The sequence below is a fragment of the Passer domesticus genome, chromosome 2, assembly GCF_036417665.1.
Source record: "Passer domesticus isolate bPasDom1 chromosome 2, bPasDom1.hap1, whole genome shotgun sequence".
Classification (NCBI taxonomy): domain Eukaryota; kingdom Metazoa; phylum Chordata; class Aves; order Passeriformes; family Passeridae; genus Passer; species Passer domesticus.
The window spans coordinates 122,732,381-122,756,122 of record NC_087475.1 but is presented as its reverse complement, the minus strand read 5'-3'; the positions used below and the strand labels follow the sequence as shown (position 1 = coordinate 122,756,122).

At 50.5% G+C, this 23,742-nt stretch overlaps 1 protein-coding gene and 1 long non-coding RNA gene across 4 annotated transcripts; both read left to right on the top strand.

Annotated features, from left to right (window-relative positions):
- Positions 1 to 4,117: 4,117 nt before the first annotated feature.
- Positions 4,118 to 14,991, top strand: LOC135295012 (uncharacterized). 3 transcript variants are annotated; one of them, XM_064411023.1, is made up of 6 exons: positions 4,118 to 4,574; positions 4,978 to 5,059; positions 7,777 to 7,910; positions 8,019 to 11,191; positions 13,226 to 13,327; positions 13,504 to 14,968. In XM_064411023.1, exons 2-4 carry the CDS (start codon positions 5,026 to 5,028, stop codon positions 8,838 to 8,840), a joined length of 990 nt encoding a protein of 329 aa, XP_064267093.1. In that variant the 5' UTR covers positions 4,118 to 4,574; positions 4,978 to 5,025; the 3' UTR covers positions 8,841 to 11,191; positions 13,226 to 13,327; positions 13,504 to 14,968. The 3 variants fall into 3 exon arrangements, 1 of the variants encoding a protein (XP_064267093.1); XR_010357058.1 differs by lacking the exon at positions 4,978 to 5,059 and having other exon boundaries at positions 13,504 to 14,967; XR_010357059.1 differs by lacking the exons at positions 4,978 to 5,059; positions 7,777 to 7,910; positions 8,019 to 11,191 and having other exon boundaries at positions 13,504 to 14,991.
- A 1,381-nt stretch (positions 14,992 to 16,372) lies between these two features.
- On the top strand, positions 16,373 to 21,910 carry LOC135295645 (uncharacterized). Its single transcript, XR_010357783.1, has 3 exons — positions 16,373 to 16,528; positions 18,895 to 19,096; positions 20,302 to 21,910. It is a non-coding gene; the product is annotated as an uncharacterized LOC135295645 (long non-coding RNA).
- Positions 21,911 to 23,742: the final 1,832 nt, after the last annotated feature.

Genomic DNA, 23,742 nt, shown 5'->3' with positions numbered 1-23,742 from the left:
TAAAAATAAAGCAGTCTCCCAAGCCCACTGCTGTGGTTGAGCTTTTGCTTACAGGCTTCTGTCGACAGCTGGCTTGATGAATGAAGATGTGAGGGAAGAAGAGCTTTTCAATGAGGAGTGCTTCCCAGGGCTGGAACGGTAAACAAGACGTAGGCAGGGCTTGAAAACACGACATCCTGCACTCACTACTCCCCAGCATATGCAGAATCAATTTCACCTTTTGGATTCCTTGAAACCAGAGGAGAAGTCGGTGTGCTTCCATGCATGTAACCCGTGGATTATCCGATTGGGAAGTCTGTGAAGATTCAGGTTTCTGTGAATTACACGCAGCCAAGGAGGTGTGGGGAAAGTTCAGCCTACAATTTTCCTTCTCCCAACAGCCATCTGACCCCCAAAGCTGTCCAGAAACCTCTTGTCTGATTTCACCCTCCCCCAGCAGCTAATCTCCACCTCAGTGCTGCCTTTCGGAGGTGCAGGGAATAAGCATTTCCCTCCTTTGAGCCCGAAATGATGTCAGGTGCCATCCCCAGCTGTGCACATGAGGCATTCCCACTATCCTGTCACCAGCTGTGCCTCACTCCAGTGCCTACAGCCACGAGGGATGAGACCAAGCAAGCTCACCAGGAGGGTCTGTTGTTCCCTCACGCCTCCACGCTCATTCCATGACAAATCCACTCTTTGCACCAGGGAAAGCCACACTTTTCTTGAAAGCTCAGCCAGCCTGGCCCCCTCCTAGCCAGGTGTGCAGCCAGCATGATGGTGACCTGCTCTCCTTGCCTGTGCAAAGCTGCTTCTCCTTGCAGGGCTGCTGCCTTTCCCACAACCTGGCATTTCTCTTCCCGTGTTGGGAATGTATTAGCATATTTTCTCTCCTTACTGTCACATGCAGCTAAAAAATCTGCTCTCAAACAATTGGCCCGGGAGCTTCCAGAGACCACTAATAGAAAGAGAAAAACAGCATCTATATAAAGAAAATCAGCCTCAATATTCAGCTGGCATTGCTCGAAGCTGAAGGGCTTCAAACCTCCTCTGTGACAGGGAGGTCTCAGGCAATGGGAAAAAATGCCAAGCAAGGAGTAAAAGCCAGGAGCAGCAGCAAACCTCCTGGGAATGTCTGCTGGGTCCCATTTTCCCAGGGGTACAGAGTACAGACACACATCAGCTTTCTGGAGTCATTTTAAAATGAGTTCTCCCATCAGAAGTGCTTCCCTGGCTCCTGCAGGATGAAAGAGGACCTGGAGGATGTTGGTGTGCATTGACCCAAAAGTGCACATCAAAGAGGATGCATTTGGTATCAGCCAGAAACCCAACAGAAATGTCTTTGTGGGCGCAAACCTCCTGTGGATACGTGTGAAAAACCACATTTCTGTGGCTATAACCTCTCCTGGGAATAGCTGGGATAACACAGAGGCGTGATTTTTTCCTTTAAAGTGCACTGCATCTTTGTGTTCTGCTGAGGTCAATTAGAGCTGTGGGAGACCAGAGGCTGATGAAAGATGAGTGCCTTGCTGCTGCCTGGCCTCCAGAAGCACTGATCCTTTGTTGTCTGAGTTCTAGTAAAGCACTTACTCGGGAGGCACGTGAAGAACTCTTGGCTGCTCCTGGCTTTTCCCCAGGAAAAGAGGCAACCAGCCTGCAGGAAGACACAAGGATGGCAGCTGGTTTGGGTTGGCCACCTTTCCTCCACCCCATCCCCTGTGGAGCAGCGTGTCCTAGAGGGCATGATCCTCTAAGTTGCTGGGACTTGCTTGCCTCGGGGGTGCTTGCCCCTTGCCTCCTGGTTCCTCAGCAGCTGCAGTTGCTGCAGGAGGCCCTCAGCCTTGGAGGAGGCTTTGGTGCAGGAAGCACTGGGGCTGCTCTGCCATTCCCACTCTTGTTGTTTAGTAGAGGAGCTGATGCCCAGGCTTACCCTCTCCTTAGGAGGTATGACCCCTGGGATTGCTGCCTGTGTCTCTCCTGGCTGGGAGAGACAAGGAGCCCCACAAAGGCTGCCTGACTCTCTGCATGGCTCCTCAGAGCCCTGTCAGGGCACAAGGGAGGGAGGGAGGGATTTGCCTTGGCACTGATATGATTCTGTTATTGGATGTTCACCTGGGGGTACAGCAGCACCTGGAAGAGCACAGTGCTTCCCCCAAACACCAAGGACCAAGCAATGCTCGCTTGTTGCTTGGCTCACACTGCATCCTCCTAGTCCCTGTGCCAAGGCTGCTGTGTTTTTGTCTCTGGGGGAGAGCCAGGCAGCTGTTTGCTCTATGACAGTTGCCTGGCTGGCATCCCAAAGTGTTTTGCTGCTTTCTTTCCTCTCCTGACAGACAGATGAGTGGGATTATTTGGCTGGAGGAGGTTTTTTCTAGCACCAGCCTCTCTGGTGGCAGCCTTAGAACAGGGTCATGCATTTGGCAGTGAAAGCAAGGCACTGCTTTCCTAGCACTGACACGTCCAACACGGCAGTCCCTTGGCTGGCATCAACCTCCTGAATTCCACAAAAATTGGAGAGACCTCTGGGCTGATGTCACAGTTGGGAATTGCCATCTTTTGTTCAAGGACACAAGAGGGGAGCCCCTGGCAGCCAGGGGCAGGTGGAGCCCAGAACTTCTGGGGCACCTGGGAGAGGCAGGAGAGATCCCCTGCTGCTGTGCCCAGGCTCTGCCTGGGGTGAGAAAACAAGGATCACTCAAACCCTGATGGGAAAGAGGTCCCCAACATGCCAGAGTCAATTGTGGAGGAACTTAACACTTGCAATGCATTTCTGAGAAGTCTCTCTACTTGCTAACCATTCAAGGAAAGAGTCTGGAGGTCTGGCTTTGGCTAGAGCCATGTATGGAAATCTGGAGCTACAGCTGCTACCGTAGAACCTAAGAGACAGGAAAGAATGTCTGTGTGGTTTGGGAGCATTTCAGGCAGGTTTTATCCTATTCTGTCCACAAGTTTGGCAGCTGTGGGGTCCCTGCAGGGATGGAGGGAGGGCAGAGCCCTTTTCTTGCACGCACAGCACTGGTAGGGGCTGTGCTCCCCATGGCCCTGGGACGTGTGCCCCTGGGGAAGGGAGCCAAGGAAGAGCTGACTGCAGCTCTGAGCCATCCGTGGCAGGGAATGCCAGCAGGAAATTTAACTAATGACTCTGCCCTGAGCTGGCTTTTGTCACCTCAGCCTCCTGGCACAGGGGACTGCAGGGCTCCAGGGCTTGGCACCTGCCTCCTGCTTTTGCTTGCAGCAGCTGGAGGACAGTGCCAGCGTGTCACAAGCTGATCCAAATGGCCACAGACTGGACAGGCTTTAACACATGTTTCTAATGCTTTGTAAAGCCTCCCCTTGCCCGTGCTCCAGCCACAGCTGCCTGAGAGGCTTCCCTTCTGCAGCTCCACACAGACTTGTGTTTGCCTGAGGAGCCCAAAGCACAGGAGCAGAACAAGCAGCAGAGCAGCCCAGAGCTTTTGGTCTCAAATGCAAGTGGAAAGCAGCAACACCAATAGTAGCAGGCAGACTCTCTGCAGCTCAGCTCCACCTCACAACCCTGCAGATGACACGTGAGGAATTCCAGAAGCTGGACACCAGTTTGGCCCTGCTGCTGCCTTTCCCTTGCACCACTGCTCCATGGCTGGCACTCAAAAATGGCCATAAAATTGGATAGGATGTGTTGTTTCTCTGCCTGGAGCAAGAGGCAGGGCCCTTTCCAGGGAACATGTGGCACCAGTGTGTCACACGTGGCTGTCTGCCCGTGATGTGTGCCAGCCTGGCTTTCCTCTGAACAACAATGCTCAGAGAGCAGAAACCCAGAGGAGAATTTCACCTGCTGACAGGGCCTTTCTGGAGCTTCCTGCACAGGGTTTAGGAGCTGCAGCTTCTCCTGACTGCCCAGAGAGCCTGTTAATCTCTGGAGATGTGTCCCCTTTTGCTGTGCCCTGGTGGCACACGGCGTGGCTGTGCTTTGTGTTTGCAGCTGGGGTAAAAGCAGGAGAAAACCCCAGCTCTTGTTAAATACTGATGGGTAGGTAGCACAAATGAATCTCTGCCTCACATGTGGCTGCTGGGTGTGGCAGTACTGACAGGTGAGGGCAGTAACCAATATACAGCCTTTAATCAATATAAAGAGCATGTGGGCTTGTAGCCTGGTTGGGAGAAGGGAATATGCCTGCTAGGGGCTCAAAGCTGTGCCAGGGGAAATTTAAATTGGGTAGCATTTCTTTAGAGAGGGGGTAGTCAAGCACTGGAATAGGCTCCTTAGAGTGGTTGATGCCCCATCTCTGTCTGTGTTTAAGAGGCATTCAGACAATGCTCTTGATAACATGCTTTAACCTGAAATGGTCAGGCAGTTGACTAGGTGATTTTTTGTGTCTTACAACTGAAATACTCTACTCTAATGTGCTCAGGCACAGAGAGAGCAGGGCTCCCTCCTGGCAGAAGACACACGTTTTCTGCAGTGGCCTTGGTGTGCCTGATAATCAAACTAGCACCCATAGGCTGGTGCAAGGATCTGCTTGCTGGACATCCCACCTGGCACCCACCCCTCTCTGGGGTGGATGGGACAACGTGGGACAGTGCCTGAGCTGGTGCAGAAGCAGGGCTGTGACAAGGTAAATCATCAACCTTTACAGGCTCCTCGTGTTCAGGTACTGCAGAAAGTAAAGCTGGGGGTGAAGATTAGAGACAGGAATAGGAAACACTGCCCTGGACTAGCAACAAATCAGCTTCCAGTTCAGGGACTGCCTTCTCTGCCAAACCGCAGCAGGTAATGTCCCCCTGGAAAATGGATCTGTGTGGTGGGGAAGGGATTTTTGCCAGCTGGAGGTTACACTGTTGTAGAAGCAGAGAACAAAAGCTTTGGGGAAGGGATGGGTGAAGTTAAAGGATAGCTGCTGGCACTGCTCTTGGCTCAGCAGTGCTGGAGCTCACCCCCACCCCTTTTTGCGGGTAGGCCCTGTGGCTACTAAATGCTTGCTGGGGGTGCCTGGAAAGGTACTTTGCTCACTCCAACAGGTCTGGAGGGAGGAGGAAGATGCTTGAGGGAGAGAAAGAAAACTTTAGATGGTCAAGTGTGTCTGCCCTAAAACAAAAGCAGGTACACTTTGAATACCAACATAATGGGTGCCAACAGGGTGAGGAGGGGAAGAGGACTTTTCTTACATTTGTCTCTCAGGTATTATAAATGTTTCTTACTGCTCTGAGGCTCAGGCAGATCATGGGATGCTCTAAGCCAGGCAGTGTCGTGCCTGCCCTCCTTGTGCAGGTGAGCTGCTTGTCAGCCTCAGCTACTTCTCATCCTTCTTGTACTGCTGTTTCTTCCCCACCCTTTTCTTTTGAAACAGACCAGAATTAAGGGTGGGGTTTATCACAGCCCGCCTTTGGGAATGGTAGATTTGTAGGGCAAAGACTCCTTGTGCTCTGAAGGGTAATCCCACCTAAAGAGAGAAAGAAGAAGCTTTAGTTCTTCCTGGCAGGGAGAGGTCTAGGAGAGCTGGCAGCCTGGAGAGAGAAAGGTGTGGAGAGAAGAGAAGGCTCCTGGAGGGGAGAATGGCCCGTCTGTTTCTGCATGGCTGTTGTGCTAATGTAGAAGAACAGCCCTCAGGCCCTGGAGTCCTAAATCTTGAGCTTGTTATTAAAGCCTAATGTACACAGCACTCCACAAAATAAGAGGATGCCTGGGCTGCGTTGTCAGGGACGAGTTTGGGAGGTTCCTGCAGTGCTGCTCTCAGGGGAGGGGTGTGTCTGTGCTTCTCTTTTCTCCTGTCACCTGCTGAGCCCCAGCAAAAACCCCTTCCAGCAGTGGGGGGAGGCTTTTCTTCCAACAATCCTTACCCCTGGGGACCGGGATTAAGCTACAGTACATCCACGACTCATTTACCACACTCCACCAAACAGCCTTTGGTTGGTAATCATTTTCACTCACTGCAGTTTTGTGTTTGGAGAATTAATTGCTTTAATAAGGAGCTTAATTAGAAGTGCAAAAGTAGAATAAGCAGCAGAAATGTTGGATAAGAGCTGAAGACCTTTTCCACAAAGAGAAATGCTGCCCTCCTGGTAGGAAGGGGTGTTGGGTCAGGCAACTGCATGGCTGTGTCCTGCAGCTGGGCTTCACACCTGGCTGCTGCTTCTCCTGACAGAGGTGCAAGGTCTGTGCTGGGGGGAGCTCTGATGAGCTGCTCTGTTTGGAAAAAATATTCTTTTTGCAGCCCTTGTGGCCAAACTGCATTTCCAAGCAGCCAGAGGCTTTCCCAACAGGCCTCTATGTACAAGCCCATTTTTTTTTAATGTCCCAGGATACCAGAGCAAAAGCAGGGACTGCAGCCTTCCTGATGCCAAAGCATAGAGCAGGGCACCTTTGCCACCCCTCGCCTGCAGGCTGTTTGCACAGCCTGGCCATTCCCACAGTGAAGATGAACATTTCTGACTCCAGCTGAGTTAAAGAGCTTCAGGAACAAATGAACTCCAAGGCAGAAATAGGCTATTTTCCCTCCTCCCCCCTGAAGCGGCTATCAGCAAGGAAAAAACCCCTCAATTTTCATGGCAACTGAATCCATTTGCAAATGCATGTCAAGTGCAACAAATAGTTTGGGCTTAAATAATGGAGGGTGGCTTTTTTTCAATCTAAATGTTTTATTCCCACAGTTCCTAAACGAAACATTTCCCTTTTTCATTTTGAAATAATGTTCTGTTTTGAAACACTATTTTTTAGAAAAAAGTATAAAACAAAACGTAAGCCCTCAAAATGAAGTAAATGGCTCTGCATTTCTGTGTCAAAAGCAAGGATTTAGCCAACTCAGTGTGTTTATTTTTTTTCCATGGTAGGTGTCAGCAAGCAAACTGGAAAATCTGCATTTCTGGACAACCTGAAATTATTCTTCTTTTCCACTCCTAACAGAGAGCTCAGAAATCAATTTTCACAGGTTCATTTTCTGAGCAATCTCATCGCTGCTGTCAAAATGATCTCTCTACTCTTATTTGTACCCAAAATGGGCAGATAAAGAATATTCTTGACGAAGAGGTGCAATTCCTCTTCCTGTGTCAGCCAAGCCCTTTGGCATTGCTCTGATCTAAACAAGATGGATCTTTCCCCCCACTTTTCTCCCCAGAGCAGCTCACGTTTCAGGCAGTCACAGGATCAGTGCCACCACCTTGTTCTCCCATAGCACCTGAACTTCCCGGGGCCCTTATTGTTTAATTAAGCCTTGCAGTGATGCTGTGAGATACACAAAGCACACACGGTGACTGCTGCCAAAATCCTCATCTGTCAGTGTTGCAGTCTTTTCTGAGAAAAAAAGGAAAAAAGAAAAAAAAAGTGGTTTGGTTTTTCTTCCCTCTCTCAGCCTCACTTTGCACTTGGGCTTTTGCTGCCTGGTTCCTTTCTGGCTCCGTGGGTAAATTGGCTGATGGCATATCTATCCCGTGCAGTCAGACAAATCACACTGCTGCGAACTATTTATGGTCCCCTAAGCATTGCTTGATTAACTTACTTGGCTGGCGTGCAGGGCTGCCTTGCCAGCTGACAGAGGGAGCCCATGACACGAGGTACCTCCACTCCTTGTGTCCCTTGCAAGCCTGGGGGAGGCAGAGCAATAATCACAGATGAAGCCCAGCCACCAGCGAGCTGCCCTGCAGCTCCTGAGCCAGGGGCTGGCATGTCCCAGGCGAGGGCTGGGCTTGGGCAGCCTGGGGTTTTAATTGTAGCCTGCAGACTGTTCCAGGGGGTACCTGTCAGCCAGGTGCTTTAGCTCTGCTTTACAGGGGAAGCAGCTTAGGAAAACCCTGGTTTCAGAATGTTTTTCGAATGTTTTCTAGATGTTTTCCTCCAGAGGCTCCTGAGCCAGCTGGGAGGGTCTGATGCTTCTCTGTCGAGCACTCCTCTGTGGTCTGATGTCCTGCATCCTGCACAAGTGCAAATCTCCTGTTCCACACACACAGGGGAGATGCAGGTGCGTGTCCTCTTCTCTCTGTTGCTGACAGAAGGGCTCCGTGTCTTTCCACGCTCTGGACGGCCTGTTTCACACTTGTTTCTCTGCTTTTCCGTGGCTCCACTGCAGGTCCAGGTGAACATCCCATCTCGCTGTAGAAGCCGTGGCGGCTGCTGCGGCAGAGGAGATGCAAATCCAGCAGCCAAGAGATGGCGCAGAGGCACTGTCACTGCCAGGCGGGGCTGCTCCGGCTGCTGCTGCCTCTGCCTCTCCTCTCTGTTCGCAGGCACGGGGAAAGAAAGGGTCAGTGCTTTTGGGAAGGGCCGAGCAGCTTTGTGGCTGCGAGGGCTGCCCAGCCTGGTGCGCTCCGGCCCCTGGAATGATGGAGCAGCGCACACTCTACTTCTCCTCGCATCCCAAATGTTTGTGGGTGCTCCCAGCACGTGTGATGGGGCCAGAAGAGTGGTTCTTGTCCCTTGGTCCTTGGTGGCTTTCTTACAGGAGTGGCGTTTGGGGACAGCAGACCGTGATTTGGGTGGGTTGGTGACGACAGGGCACCGCTCTCCTCTGCCCTTCTCTCCCCCAGCCCCAGAGACGCTCGATGTCTATGTCCTAAACTTCCCTCTGCTCATAAGCCATGGCTGGGAATGTCCAAACCAGCTTCCTCTCTGTGGAGGTGAGCCCTGTGCTGGCTCCACCTGCACCTTCAAGGGGCAAGGCAGGGGCTGTCACCCCTTTGTCACCCAAAGCGCCCACCCACCCTCTAGGCTCGCTTCAGCCACGCTGGAGTTGCTCCCTGATGGAGCAAACCAGCCAGCTGCTCTTCAAACAGCACCACTGCCACCGACAGCAACATTTATGGAAATGTGTATATTATTTAAGGTGAAGCCAGGGTCAGTGTGTACCTCAGAGGAGAATCTCAGCCAGAGCATGAAAAGGCTTTCGTGTTGATTTCTGAAATATTTTAGTGTCTTTTCCTTGAGAGAGGATACTGTGTCTGAATGTTCAAAAGTAGGCTTTATATTTGGGTAAAACCAACACAGGGTTTGTGACACCAGCTCGTTCTGCATCCCCCAGGAAGCCACTGAGTTCAGGGGCTTCTGATCTCTGGGGCCCTGCTTTGCTCTTTGGTAAGGGCTGACATCAATACTGACCTGGAAGTGCTGGGGAAGAATGGTAGAGCAGGCAAATCTCTGGACTTAGTCTAGCAGACCACAACAGGCAGTTATAAAATTCCAAATGCTAGAACATGGGATTTATGTAAGGAAAACTGCTCTGAGGCTGTTCCTTGGATATAAGTACTTGCTGGCTTGTAAATGGGTTTTTGACAGTGGCTTGATTTTAATCGTGTTTGTGTGGCAGCATCTGGATGTACATCTGCCTGGCAAAAAATCACTGCTCTGATTTTAGGCCTGAGCTTCACATTTTGGAGGCCGTGGATGCCTGTGGGATGGAGGGAGAGAAATGTGCGCTTGATCAGTGCAATGAGGAAGGAGTCAAAACACCGAGGCAGCTGTATTTGCTGCAAAGAAAAGGGATGGAGGCTGCAGAAAGCAATCACTGTTAGGAGCAAGAGAGTGATGGCATCCAATCAGGAGACAAGGAAAGAGTTCATTTTGGAGCAGTAACTAGTGTTAGCTCCCCGTTAACAGTAATAATAACCATATCCTGGAGTGATGGCTGAGTTCATTTGGACCAGATACAATTATTGCTTTGTGTGCAACAAGCACCCTCAATTTGTTGTGCAATATTAAGCTGGAGTCAGCTCCCTAACAGGCTCTGGTTTTTAGAGGCTGGGCTGCTAACAAAGTGCCCTCTTGCTTTCACACACCATCTCTCACCACACGTTCACACACATCTATATTCTCTGATAAAATCAGGGTCTTTGCAGCTAAATGCCAGGTAGTATTTCTTTCAGAAAAATCCCTGTTTTCCTGGCAGGAGCCTGAGAGTCCCTTGCTGTGGGCTCAGAAAAAAAGCAGCCTGCTTGTCCAGCCCCCAGATCCCTGCTCCCTAGTTTGGGACTGGGGCAGCTGGGCTCTGTCGCAAGCATGTTTTGGGTGGAGAGTTTGGGAAAGCAGGGCACTCACCTGCCATTGGGAATGCTCTCATTAACCTTGGCAGCCTCGGTGCTTCCCCTGCCAAACTCAACAGAAGCCCTTGGGAATAACAAGACTGACACACCCCAAGCTTAAACTTGGACAAGCTTTTTAATACCCAGATGAAGAGATTAGAGGAATGACCTACTTGTTTATATGTGGCAGATCTGTGAAATGTGCAGAAGGCTTTCTCATTAGAGGAGGTCTGCAGGGTGGAGTTGCCCCACCAGCGCCAGAGCTGCAGCCAAGCAGCAGATTAGATGGTGCCTCCAAGGAGCTGGGCTCTTTCATGGTTTTTTTTTTTGGAAATTCCCCATGCCACCCCTAATTCCTGGATGAAATTCTTGCTGTTGTGAGGCAGGAGTGGCTAATCCCAGCCTCTAAAGCCACCAGAGGTTTCCAAGGGTTTCAGGCTCATCTGCACAGCCAGTGCAGCCTTGTGCAGTGGGCCTGGGATGTGCAGGTCCATCTGTGGCACGCTGTGCCCTGCAAGGCCAAGTAGGTTTTGTGAGTGCCAAGGCATGCCATGGTGTAATCTGGGATCCACCACTCCCACATCCTGATCTTCCATACTGGCATTAGTTAAAAGCCTTTTGGGCACGTGCAGCATCCTCTCTTTTCTTCAGTAGCTTCCATGTGCCCTGACTGATGCCCAAGATGCTCAGTTTCTGAATGACTGAATTCCTGCCTGGCACATGGCTCTTCGGGAGATTGCAAAATGCAAACTGGCACAAAAGCAGTTTCCTTAAGAGAAGATGTTGTTTTCTGCTGGCAGAAAGTACAAAGACCTCAGGAACATTACTGCTACCCAGGGACTTACCCTGATCTGGATTTTGAGGACTTCCTGAGATGGGATCTGCTGAAGGAGCCAGAACATGGGTTATAATTTGATAAATACAATAGCTTGGGTGTTCTGTGTGATGATCAACCTCTCCCACAGCATGCCAGGCTGGGAGGTGCAGGAAAAAGCCTTCTGTGGTTCAGGTGATGGAAGAAGGGCACCCAGCTTGTCCTCTGAGAGCCTTGAGTACCCAGAGCCTCTGTGATGAGTGGTGCTATGAGTTTGACTTCCTGCACATTCACCATTTGCTGGGGTGCTCCAAAGTGCCGCTGCAGCGACTCCAACAGCTCATGGTCTTGTGACTTTAGGGAGGATGGACACGTGGAGCTGGGAGCTACCTGGAGGTGCAAGTGTTGAGCTTGGTGAGTCTCTCAGCAGGGCAGGAGGGTCAGTGTGAACCTTCCATGCTGGGAATCACCCAGAGCATGCAAACATCTGCACCACTAAACTGCCAGACTTGGTCTTGGTGTGATCCAGGATGTGATTCCCGTGCTTTCCCATTTGGGTCAGCCTGAACCCAAATTCCTCAGTGCCTGCTGCCTGCCTGGGAGCAACTCCAGGCTGGTACCACTGTGTGGTTGTGTGGTACCACTGCTCCTCCTGCATCCCAGGCAATGAACCCAAAGCCATCCTGGCCAGCACTTGGTAGGCAGGCAGCACAGGCAGCAGCAGCCATGGGATCAGAGCAGTGCAAGTGCAGCCACCGAGTCCTTGGGCCAGCGACAAGGAGAAAAAGTGTGTTGTTATAAATCTACAACCCGCTCTTAATGGCTTGGGGCTACAGGCATATAGATTAAATTTCAGTCCTATATTTCATAGAAGTCACACAGTGGCATGTCAAGGTGCTGCAAGTGAGCATTCCTCTGATGGTGTTTTGGACTTCTGGCGGGGGACTAACTAGAGCAATGAAATAAAGCATAGCAATGTGTAGACTGAAGAATGGGAGAATTTCATAGTGGTGAGATCAGGGCTGTAAAATAGCTTCTGGAAGCTTCTCCATGATTGGGTTATTTAAAAAAAAAAGATTGGACAAATGTTAGATGTTGTATATTAGCCTAGTGGTGTGAAAATCATGGCAATTCTGTCAGAAAAAGGATGACAGAAGGCTATGCTGTTCCATTTTCAGCAGCGTTGCTCTGAACGATGTTTACTTTTCTTTGGAGAGTTAGGAAGCAGGTTGTTTCATTATTTTGTGTTTGGGAAGAGGAGGATTCTTCAGTTGTCAATCTCAGAGAAAAAAAATAGATATTTTAATTCTGGAGTATTTAGCTTGTGCACTTTCTTGTAGCATTGAGGGGGACTGGAGGAACTTGCACCCCTCTGGGACAGCCTCCCCCCACAGAGGGTTGGACACGGTCCCTGCTGGGTGCACTGAGGGATGCCTCTCTGCAGCTGCCCGATGCAGGAATGGGAGGGGGAGACTGGCCCAGACTGGATCCCCATGGGGTGGTGCATGGCACAGGGGTGGTCCAGCTTCCTTCTGGGCTGCCCACTTTGCTCTGCGCACGGATGTGCGGGAAAGCTGCAGACAAGGGGAGCAACAACCCAGCGATTTCCCAGCCTTGTTCCGTTGCAAAGCCACCCCTGAGCACATCTTTGCCCTTCCTACCTGTCCCTGCTGCTCACACAGTCCCAGCATGGCTTTTCCCAGCCTGTGCATGGTGCTGCCAGCTGGTGCCAGCTCAGCCAGGAGGAGAGGCCAGCAGGAAACATTTGGCCAGCGAGCTAAAGCAGCCCTTCCTTTAGTGCTGGAAGTGAAGGGTCTTTCTCTCCAGCAACAGCCTCCTCCAGCCCACAGCCAGCTCCTGGCTCTCCTCTCCTGTGTAACAGCAGCAAGCTCCTTTATTTTTGGGCACCCTGCCACAGCAGCCAGCTCTGCCAGGGCCAGCAGTGACACTGTGCCCTCGGGGGGCTGCAGGGAGCAGCCCACGGGGTCACCACAGAGCAGAGGAAGGTGCCCCTCACCCCAGGAAGCCTCCCTGGGTGTGCGTGCTGGGGGAAGCTCAGTCCTCGGTATAAAGTGACGAGCTGGTAATAAATATTCAATTTATTTAGAATTGCAAATACCAGGGGAAGGGAACCAGTAAACAAAAGAGGCCGCAGTCGTCATCGTGGCTAAAATTCTGGAATGTTGGACTGCAGTGGTGGATACAGAAGGAACAGAAGGCAGCGAGTGGTCAGCCAGCCTGTGTGCCAGCAATTAAAACAAATTCGAGCCTAAGAAAGCAGAAACTCAAAAGGGAAGCTGCTTAAGTTAGGCTCTTCTTAATGAGAGACAAATACACTGGAAAATATTGCCTGCTAACAGTATTCATAAGCTGCTCCCAAGATGTTTTGATTAAACCACAGTTGTCTTTCTAGTGTACTAATGGTTTTTAATCTCTCTTGATGCCTAGGGGCGAAGGGGTCTACTGATTCACAGCAGCTTGGTGAGCTGAAACTTGTCCCTGGTGAATGCATTTCTCATGCCAGAATCACGGCTTTTAATTTTTAAAAATGTAAGTTTTTAGCAAAGGGAGAACCCTTAGCATGTGAGCAGGGCGTAAGTGCCGCGTGCCTGGATGTGAAGGGAGCTCCTCTGGGAGGCAGATTCATGCTTCTCCCCCTTACTCCTGGGGGTGCCCTGAATTGTAATTCTGGCACTGTTTCACTGCTGGGCAAAATCTAATTGCAGTTTCCTGCCTGGCTGGTGTGGAGGGGAAGAGGACAGTGCCATGGATCCTGCAGCTCCTGTGCCGACCTGCCAGCAGTGGGCAAGAATGGAGGTTCACAAGGCAAGGAAGGTCCAGGTTCCTCTCAGGGGCTTCCCACCTCTCCAAAAGCCACAGGGGATGATGCTGGGGGGCTGCCAGTACCTCTTCCTTCATGGGAGGCCTCTCCTAAGCAGGGGGGGTCTGCTGTGCTTGCCAAAGCGTTGGAGGCAGAGGCACCACGTGGGGAAGTGTGAGAGCACAGCCATACCTCAGCCAGAATTGCTGTGGGAGTGAACTACAGGTGTTCAGCACAGAGCACTTATGCCAGTCCCTCCCCTTTACACTTCCCTTCTTGCCAGCAGTTATGGGATGGACCCAAGCCTTGACAGGGCTTCTCATGTCTTGGAAATTCTGGCTTCATCTTCCCCGTGAGCATCATCTGGTTGTGCCACCTGACTGGCTCACGGGCAGTGTTCTGACTACAGAATTTTTAATTGAGAGATGGGACATGAGACTGCTGATTTCTGGTGCTCTGTGGCCCTCACGTCAGTCAGGAATGCTGGGAGATGAGGGCAGTGAGTTGGGCTTGATTTCTGGGCAATATGGGAAAGTAACTCTTTTTGTGCCCTAAAGCCATGCTCTGGGCTTATGGAAGCACACCTACCTGTGTGCCAGCAGGCTGTGTCTGTTTGGTGCTCAGCCTCCTACAGGGACATCCATGCCCCCCTCCTTTTTACAGCCCCCCTGTTTATTCAGCATTCCTGGCCACCTTCCCTGACATGTGCTCACCACCATCCATGATCCTCTCTTTCCCAACTCATCCCAAAGCCAGTAACCCCTTCAGCTTCCATGCAATTTTGCCCCCTCAGTTTCTTCCCCCAGCCTCATGTTAGCAGCTTTCACAGAAAAAAACAGCTGGGAAGGGAGGAAAGGCTTTTCTGTCAGCAGGTATGAGGGGAAAGCTCTGCCTGCCAGGGGCTTGCACGGCACATGGCATGGCCAGCCTCCCACCTCCTGTCTGGGCTGGGCACCAGGGAGCATCCCTGATGAGAGCAGGCAGTTCCTCTGTCCTCTGGGTACAGTAGCTGCTTGTTGCTCACAGAGAATGAAAACATATTAAAGTACAAAACTGCTGCACTAGTCATTTTCCAATTCCCCACTTGGAGAACTGGCTTCCCAGGAAAATAGGTCACTTACATAAAAAGCACCTTATTATCACACCACAGCAGTGAAGGAAAGAGATGGCTCAAGAGACACTTTCATTTCGAGCCCCTGTTCCTGGGTACTTAGATATTTCTGGAAAATTGACCCTTTGGGCTGCAATTTCTCATGCTCCTTTTCAGCCCAGAAGGTGAATTTCAGGACCTCATTCCCTCCACTGAGACAGATGAAGTTAGGGAGGGAAATGTGTTACGTCTTAACCCCTGGGAGAGCTGTGCATCCAAACTCACCACTCTCCAGAGGGGTTGAGGTGAGCTATTGTCTCTGATTTTTTATCAAGGTGAGGAAGACTCCCAGAGACTCTAACTTGTGTCCTTCCACTTCCTCCTGCAGTAACCCCCTGCCTCCCATCCTTCCCAGAGATTCATCTGCTTTTCCCCTCTGACCCCATAGTTCATGCTGGTCCTGAGGGCACTGGAGATGTGGAAGGCAGCACGGGAATGTGCCCTTGTGAGGAATGTTCCAAAAAACCAAAGGTGAGTAGGGGGTTAGAGACTGTGAATTCCTGGTTCTCCAACCCTTCAAGGGCACTGTGAACTTCCCAGTATTCCAGTCATCTAGTTTTCATTAAAGGTACTGGAGCTGGAAGAGGGAAAATGGGGTGGGTGGAGAGAAAGGAAGGACTCACTAAGAGCCTGTTGGTGGCCTTGGAGTCAGGTCTTCCTGAGAGGGAAAGGGAAGGTCTCTGTTGAACAGCTTTGCCTTGGCTCACTTCGAAGCAGTGACATTGGCAAAGTGCTCAGTTCTATTTCTCAAAAAAAAGGAGACTTTGGTAAACAGGCCTCCTGAGAGACTCCAAAAAGCAATATTCACCTCCTTGGTCCTGGCCTGGGTGCTGTGCTCTAACCCTGTTTCAGCTGGGAGATTAAAGTGCTGTAAACCTGACAAGGACCAGCAGGGAGTTTCCTCAGCCTCTCCATTCTAAGGATTCCAGCCTTGGGCAGCATCCCTTCTCCCTGCTGTGCTGGCCAGGCTGTGGAGAAGTGGCCTTGCTGGCAGCCCTGTGCCCAGCTGGGCAGGCACAGAGGGGCCAGGGTGGGAGGGAGCCCAGAAAGAGACAATGAGGAGCAGGAAGTGGAAGGAGGAATAGGATAGGAAGGAGTGAATGCAATAACGTGGACAGATGGGATGGGAGGTCTGTGGAGAGAAAGCTATGGAGAAACTTGGGAGCCAGGGAGGGCAGATGGAGGATGGGCCAACCAAAGAACAGCTTGCCAGCCTTTCACCCTTACCAGCCCATCCCCAGGAGGAGCTCACTGCCCTGCACGGCTGTGGGGAACATCCCTGCCACCAGAGCAGGGCACAAGGGCTGGTGTCTTGGCATGGAGGAGGTGCTTCCAAAAAACATCAGCAATTACCTCCGCGGCAGCCAGCGAGCAGGAGTGATTTACATAGTAAGAGCTGGGAGATAGATGGCTCTTTAAACCAGATCTGTCATTCCCAGCTCTCTCCCGTCTCTGAAGCTTTGATGTTCCTCTTTGAAGAGCTCTCCTCGCTTGCTGCTCCCGTTCCCTTGGTGCCGCTCCAGCTCTCCGAATGCCTTTCCCATCTCTCTGCAGGAAGGATGCAGAGCAGGTCACAGCTGGCACCCTGAAAGCCAGCCCTGGCAGGGGCTGTGGGGAGGGGAGGTGTCTTGGGCAGGCACCGAGGCATCTGCTCTGCACCAGGTCTGGTGTGCCAGCAAAGAGGGGAATTGAGACAATAGCAGCAGCAATGCCAAGCAGCTTTCCATCGCTGCGTTGCCATCTGATGGAGGAATCCACGTGTTCAGCCCAAAAACCAAAGGTGGGTAGGGGGGTGGAGGCCGTGAATTCCTGGTTCTCCAACCCTTCAAGGGCACTGTGGGCTTCCCAGTATTCCAGCCTGTGTGGCATCTCTCACTTCCCCTGTGTCTCTGGTAGGCTGAAGTCTCTGGGTAAGGAAGGGAAAAGGAAGAATAGATTCACGTGAGGAATGTGCTTTGGTGTGGTTGGAGTTACAGGACACTTGGTGAAACAGTGGCCAGAGGCTTCTGTGAGAAGCACGGACATGGAGAAGCCTGTCACAGCAGCAAGGACCAGCTCAGAGTGCTCTGTGTGAAGGAGGCACAGGGAAACAGCGAGGGAAAGGTGGGTTGGAGGGGGTGAAGTCTGCCTGCTGCAACCCACCTCCTGCCCTGAGCTCTTCCATCCTGAGGTGCCAGTGACTGAGGACTTGGTTTCCTCAGTTTAGCAAAAATCCCTTCACTAGCTGCATAAGCAAAATAACAAAAAGGCACTCCAACACCAGAATTACTGCCTCTTCATGTTCTTAGTAAGGGATGAAAGCTGAGAGACATAAAAGCAGTGCATTTCCATTGGTGAAGGGGTAAAGGGGCCTCAATATAAATCTTTATTACATAAAGGAGATCCCTTGTGTGTGAACTTCATAGCCCAATGGTTTGTTACACATGAGAATCTGATGGGTAAAGCTGGAGAGCAAACTACTGTCACAGAAGCATGGGCATACAAATGTCCTGTTGCTGGATATTTCACCTCTAAGATACTGTGAAAGGTCTGTGCTTTGGAAATAAAAATCATCACGGTGTAGGCACTCTGCATGCAGAAATCCTAATTTGGTCTACTACTTTTAGAGGTACTTGGGTCTATGTTGCCCTTGAGAGCTGCACTTGAATTTTGGCTCGAGGTCCCAGGGCCAAGAGGTGTGAAGCAGATGTTTTGACTGCAGGCACTAAGCAAGAGTTTCTATTTCTGGTGCCAATTGGATGATGCCAGTTAAGCCCAAATATCCACCTGCCTGGGAGAGAGTGTGTCTCCTTGCATCCCTGTGAAGAGCCTCAGTCTTTTTTGGCAATACAGCCCAAATTTCTGAAAGTGAGCTCTGTCTTTCTAGGGCCACTCTAAAGATCTAAGTTGTTTTAGTTCCTCAGACAGGAGAGAGAGCTGTTTTGTAGCTCTCAGAAAGTTCATCTGCATCCTTTGCAGATGAATTGCCCTGACCCAGAGACTGTCTTTGGACACACTGGGCAGTGTCAGGAAATGTTTTGAACATCCTGTAGTTTTTAAGCAAGGGGGGCCTGGGAACACAGATCCTTCATTGTGAACAGAGCCAAGTGGAGGCAGCCCATGTTTAATCTCCCTCCCTAACCACTCTTGCAAGTAGGATTTTTGTTTCTGCTCTCTGCTGTAAGCAGCTTCCCTGGTGGCAGTACAGCCCTGAGTTCACCAGCTTGGAGGGATAAAACCCCAGCTGCATGCTGGATGCTCTGGCTGTCTTGCCTGCTGTTAGCCATGCTGCAGGGGGCCATTGCTATTGCTCAGCCCCAGCTTTGCTGGCTAAGCTGTGCTTGCAAATGCAGCAGAAGGGCTGATTCCCCTTCTGAAATTGTTCTTCTGGCACAAAAAAGTGCTGCCTGACCACACGTGGTTAGGCACAGCACAGCCAGTCACTGTGGAGGTCAGGCACGGATGTGGGTGAGGAGCAGAGGCACTAACAATCAGCAGGCTCCGAGCTCTTTGGGTTTCCTTTTTATTTTCTGAATAAGGATTGTTGCAAGAAAAGGGGTGGCAGTTGTTCAGGTGTGTGGCTGTCATCATTAGCACAAAACCCTGCCATGCTCAGAGACTGCTTTAATGAAAACCATGCCAGGTTTCACCTGTGGGTTAGGGACCCTCCATCTGCTGCCAGCTCTGCAAATTAACTCCAGCCTGTCCCACAGGTAACCTGCTCTCCAGCAGGACAGGCATCCATGTGCCAGGGCAGCCAGGAGCAGGGGAAGTAGACTTGGTTTCAAGTCTACTTCAAGTCTACTTTCAAGACTTGGGGCTTGATTTCCTCTGTTGTGCTCTTGGGGCATGGTGAGGGTAGAGCCTGGCCTTGGCAAGCTGCAGCACCATAACACAGCAACTCTTATTCCTGCCAAGGTGCCTCAAGGCCAAATGACACCATCTGTGTGCAGGTTTGTGCTAGCAGCAGTGTTGTGGTGGGCAGGACCATGGGGACACCATTTCTCACAAATTCACCCCCAGTGGTCTAGCAAGGGTCTCCCTGGACAGGAATTTGTGGCAGTGTGCTCAATGAGCTTGCAGCACTAGGAGGAAGCCACAGCACTGCTGCCTCCTTGCTTTTCTTTTTTTCACTGTGGCTCATCCTCTCTTTCCTTTGGGTTGCAGAAGATTGGGAAGTTGGGCCCCCGAGGGAAATGAACCTCTGTGTCCTGGACGTCTGGTGTCACCTGTGATGCAGAAGCATTGTCCCTTCCTGGTGTGTGTCGGACACTTCTTGTGACCACAGCCACTCCAGCTGAGGTTAGGGAAGGGAAATGGCTTGGTGCAAACTGGTTGGTGAAGGCAAAAAAGGATTATACTTCCTCTGGTGAGTACTAGTGAACAAACAGGCTGTGAGCACTGCCAAGAAAATCTATAATTTGTAGAAAAAGAGCACTCTGACATTGTCACCTCACTTTAATCTCCCCTTGCCTTTAGTGATTATTTTCTCCTTGGCCATTGGAGACTATCTGGCTAGCAATAAGTACAGCTTACTCTACTGTTCTGGTTCAACTCTAACAGTTAATGATGTCAAGCTGTATTAAGCTTGAGCCACTCTGATCATCTCATTCTAAACATCCCTTGAATGCCATAGAGCAATTTTCTCTGTAAGAAGCTGTTGGTCAGTGGATTCATGCCTGCTTTGTCTTGCTGTTCTTGTCCTGAAAGGAAATTTTTGTGCTAAAAAATGTAGCTGTGTATGTGTTGCAGGAATAGAAAATGCCTGAGCTGCACACTGACCTCCGCTAGATAAAGTGTTTTTATAAGGCTTTACAAACATAAATGTTAGGGGTCATCCTGCGTTTTCAGAAAGGATAGAGGGCCAGGACCTCAGCTGGTGTAAATCAGTGTAGTCTGCCTGAGAAGAGCTGAATTCTTCAGCTGAAAATTTGCTGAGTAGTTTTTGCTAGGGGTCTGTAAAAATCAGAAACAACATCAGCAAGAGGGCAAGCAAGGAACACTATTGCCTAGTTGATGTCCTAGAAGAATAAAGGGGCACCAGCTAAAGCTGGAGTGCTGGATTGTTCAAAACAATAGGGAGAAATTTCCAACATAAGGCACTGTTCATGTGGGGACTCCTTGCCATGGTATGATATGGGCTTGTGTTTACATGGTTCAAAAATCATTTGGACAAATTCGTGGATAAAAACCTCCTAAGGCTATTAAAAACCAGAACATACCTTCTTGCTCTGAAAGGTATTTCAGCTCAAGGCTTTCTGAGCTGCAGGTTATGAGAAACCAGGGAGAAATATGTTTAAAAGGGCTTATTAGGCTAGCTAGACCTCAGAAAAGCAGGTTACAAAAACCATTGAGGGCCTTATAGTGTGTGGTAGAAGATGATATAGTAGAATGACCTCCCTGCTCATCCAAATTTTAGGCTGATTTTAAGGAGACAGGGCACTGCACAACTAAAGCAGCCAGAATTTTCTCTCCCTCTGTCTGAGATGGGCTCAGGCAAAGACCCCCCATGTTAGCAGGGGCTGTCCATCACCACAGAGCTGGGAGAGCATTTCTGGCCAAGATTTCTTGCAGGTTTGCTGAGAAGATGAGGTTGAATCCATCCAGACCTCCCCCACTTCCTTCTGGGAGAGGACAGCAGGAGAGAATGTTGATACAACAGTGGAGGAGAAAGGCAGAGGAAGGCAACAAGTGCAATGGTAAGGGAAAGTCCTCCCAGGCAGGAATTGCAAGCAGGAATGAGCCTCTGGCCAAACCATGATCTCAGCCTTCTCCTGAGAGAGGTGTTGAGAAATTTTAGCACCTAGAGGGCTGGAAAGCAGCAGCCTGATGTTGAGGGGTGAAGAGTAAGGGCTGTGTGAAAGGACAGGCACTACCCTGCCATGAACTATCAAGAAATGGAACTTCTCCTGGGGCGAAAGAAAGGTGAGAAAACAGAGGTGTTCTCCCTCCCTGAGTGAGTCTGACAGCCATATGGTGTAAGAATTGTTGTCATCATAATTAATTCCTTTTTGACATTGCTCTGGCAGATGTCCACGGGTCTGCGGGAGCAGGGCTGTCCTCTCAGCAGCTGCAAAGAAGTGGAGTGAGAAATAAGTGGCAGGGAGGGCTGGTTCCTTTTGTTTTGCAGGCTAGCTGGGCTTGCATGAGAAAGGACCATCTCTGAGGCTGGGTGGATGCTTCTGTCTCTGGCACTGCAGGCTATCAGAGGGACAGGAACTCCATTTTCTCACACTGTCACTCCAGCACTGGACTGCACCAAGGTTGCTGAAGTTGATGCTTTAATATAAAGCAACCTGTGCATTGCAAGAAGGGAACTAAGCCAAATGAGAGCGCCTATCTCAGGTAAACATAACCCTCGTGTCCAGCAGTCATTTGACACTGTCTGCTAAAATACCTCTACCTCCAGTTTAAAATCACCTGAAGTGAGGGTTTTGACCTGCTGGGCACTAAGGTTACAGCTCCAGAGGGTAAATGCATATGGTTTCCCACTCTTGCTGCCTTTTGTACCCTCTGTAAAGAAGGGTTCTTCATGAAGCTGAAGGGGGAGAAGAAAGGCACTTTCAGATAGTCTAACCTTTCTGTTTCTAGTGTATCATCACCATTAATCCCCATCTCTGGATTTCTGTGTACTGCCATGGTCCTGGCTCCCTGTGTTGTGTAGTAAAGGGCAGCCAGGGAGGCACGTAGGTGGTGATTGTAGAATTTCTGCTGTGCTTTCCATGTCATGCTCCTGGGGGCATGACCTGTAATTGTGTGATGGTTTGGGGTTGGTTTCAGCTGCACCCCAGACTTGAGACAGCTGTTATAGGCCTGGAAATCCTGAGTGCATGTGGAGAACTCATCCCTTGAGGGCACACACAGGGGACCAACAGCAGTCTTGCCTTGGCTGAGCTCCCATTGTATAGAGTTTTTTTAAACTTATAGAAGAGATGGATTACTGATTTTTTTAAATGGCTGGTTCTTCAAAGGAGTCCAGTTTTCTACCTTTCATACCGAGGATTTCCCTTTTGTGACTTGAAGCAGGGATTTTATTTTCCCTTCCCTTCGTGTAATTCCTGTTTATTACACAACCTCTCCTTATTGACATAGCATCTTTAGCTTATGCATCATTTATTGGTATCTGAACAGTTACTGGAAAGCGTTCCTGGGTAAGCTCTAGGGAGGCACGGTTGCCTCACTAATGGAGGAAAAGCCTAACGACTTCCTAAATCAATTAGCCTGAAAGGCCAGAAGGCACGTCAGGCTGCTCTGCCCACGCTCACACACCACAGGGGCTGTGCTGTGGTGGTGGCACGGTACCCACAGACACACTCACTGCTCCCCACGTGGCAGCCAGAAGGGCATTTCCTACCCAGAAATGTGTGTTCCTCTGTACCCATTCATTCCATACATCCCTGCTGCTGCACGTGCACTCCTAACTCAGGGCTCAGCAGCTGCTGGTCCCCTGCCTGCTGCTGACCCATGGGAGATGTGTGCCTGTTCTCCAGCAGGCAGCCCAGCTCTCAGGCACTGAGTGGAAAGGCAAGAGAAGGGGCTGAGCAGAGAAGCAGGTGGGATAGAAGGGGACAAAACAAAGCCAAGATGAAACGCTCATCTAGGAAGGATGAAGACAAGCAGGGATTACTGGTAGGAGCTGGACTGCCTGCACATGCTTTACCCAGGAGAGTGTCAACACAGTGACTCCCAAACTGGGATACCTGGAAGGTGGTGAATTAAAGGAACAAAAAGAGTTGGTGGCACAAGAATTTCTTTGGTGGCACAAGAATTCGTCTGTGCAGGAGGAGGAGCATTGCTTAGAAGAAAGGAAAGGAAAAAGTGTATAGCAAGACTGGACTGGTGGCAGAGAGGATGCTTGACAGATGTTTCTTCCACAGACCACGCAGAGCTGGGGGGAAGGGGGATGTGGTTAACTGGATCTGGTTAAGGTGGGAATAAGAGTGTGAGGTTTCTGCAGCAATGAGAAGAAGTGTAAAAGCCAAAAGAAAGAGGACCAGGGCAGGGCAGAGAACAGCTGTGAGCTTCAGGGGAACTAGAAGGATGTTTCCTGATGAGTTCAGCTACTAAGAAGGAAATGGAGGCTGTGACCTGTATGTAACCTACAGAGACTGTTCCAGGAGGGAAGAGCTATTCCCAGGAAGGAACAGGCCTAGGCATGGACTTGGGGTGAGTCCCATCCCTGAAAGAGCCAGTGTGCAAGGGGCAGGGATGGGAAGGGAAGGTTAGGGCAAAGGAAGAGAAGGGAGCACTGTGACTCCAGCTGGCGCATTCCTAGGCCGTTTCAAACAGCCCCAGAAAATCCAGATGCATGTGCCTGGTGAAGAGTAACACGCTCTGGACATAGTGCATGGCATCCCCTGGCTGCACAGTGGTCCATGGTCAGCCCCAGGAGCTCCTGGGCAAGTTCCTCTCCTTGCCACCTGCCACAGGAAGAAGATCCCCAGCCTCCAGGTGCAGCCCAGGCTGAGGAGACCAGCACACCCAATTTTCAGGGCTGTGCCACTGACTCTTGGCCGACATGAAGGGAAGCTGAATCACCGTATTATAATTTCAAGCTCCATTAAAGAAACATGGGGATAGTGGAGGGAAGGAGAGGGCAGGGAGGGATGAAGAGAAAATTGAACAGAGCAGAGTAGCACTTGAAGGGGAAAGAAATGTTGCTCATAGGCTCAGAAGGGGGAATTGCAAACAGAGATGAGATTAAAAGGGAGCCCTTGAGACTGTCTCTTTAAATACAGCAAGATTCACTTACTCCATGCTGAGCCAGGCTTGTTGAATGCTGGAGGCACAGTCCCACTGAGGTTTGCCAGCTGATGGAGCAGTGGAAATCTGTCTCTCCCAGTATACCACCAAGTTGCCCTCTTCCACCTGTGTTATTTAGGAAGTCCCACTGCTAATAAATTTGCTGCAGAGTGAGCCTAGTGGGGAAGCAGTTTTACTTGACTGCCCATCAGCACTGAGCACGTTAAATGGTCTTTTTATCCAGAGGCACACAGGCACAGCAGACTTGGTACC

Coding starts and splice junctions, on each gene's coding strand:
- LOC135295012 (XM_064411023.1), top strand. CDS start 5,026: ATGGTCAAGTGTGTCTGCCCTAAAACAAAAGCAG. Junction 5,060..7,776: donor CTGCCCTAAAACAAAAGCAG/GTACACTTTGAA, acceptor AATGTTTTCTAG/ATGTTTTCCTCCAGAGGCTC. Junction 7,911..8,018: donor CACACACAGGGGAGATGCAG/GTGCGTGTCCTC, acceptor GCTCCACTGCAG/GTCCAGGTGAACATCCCATC.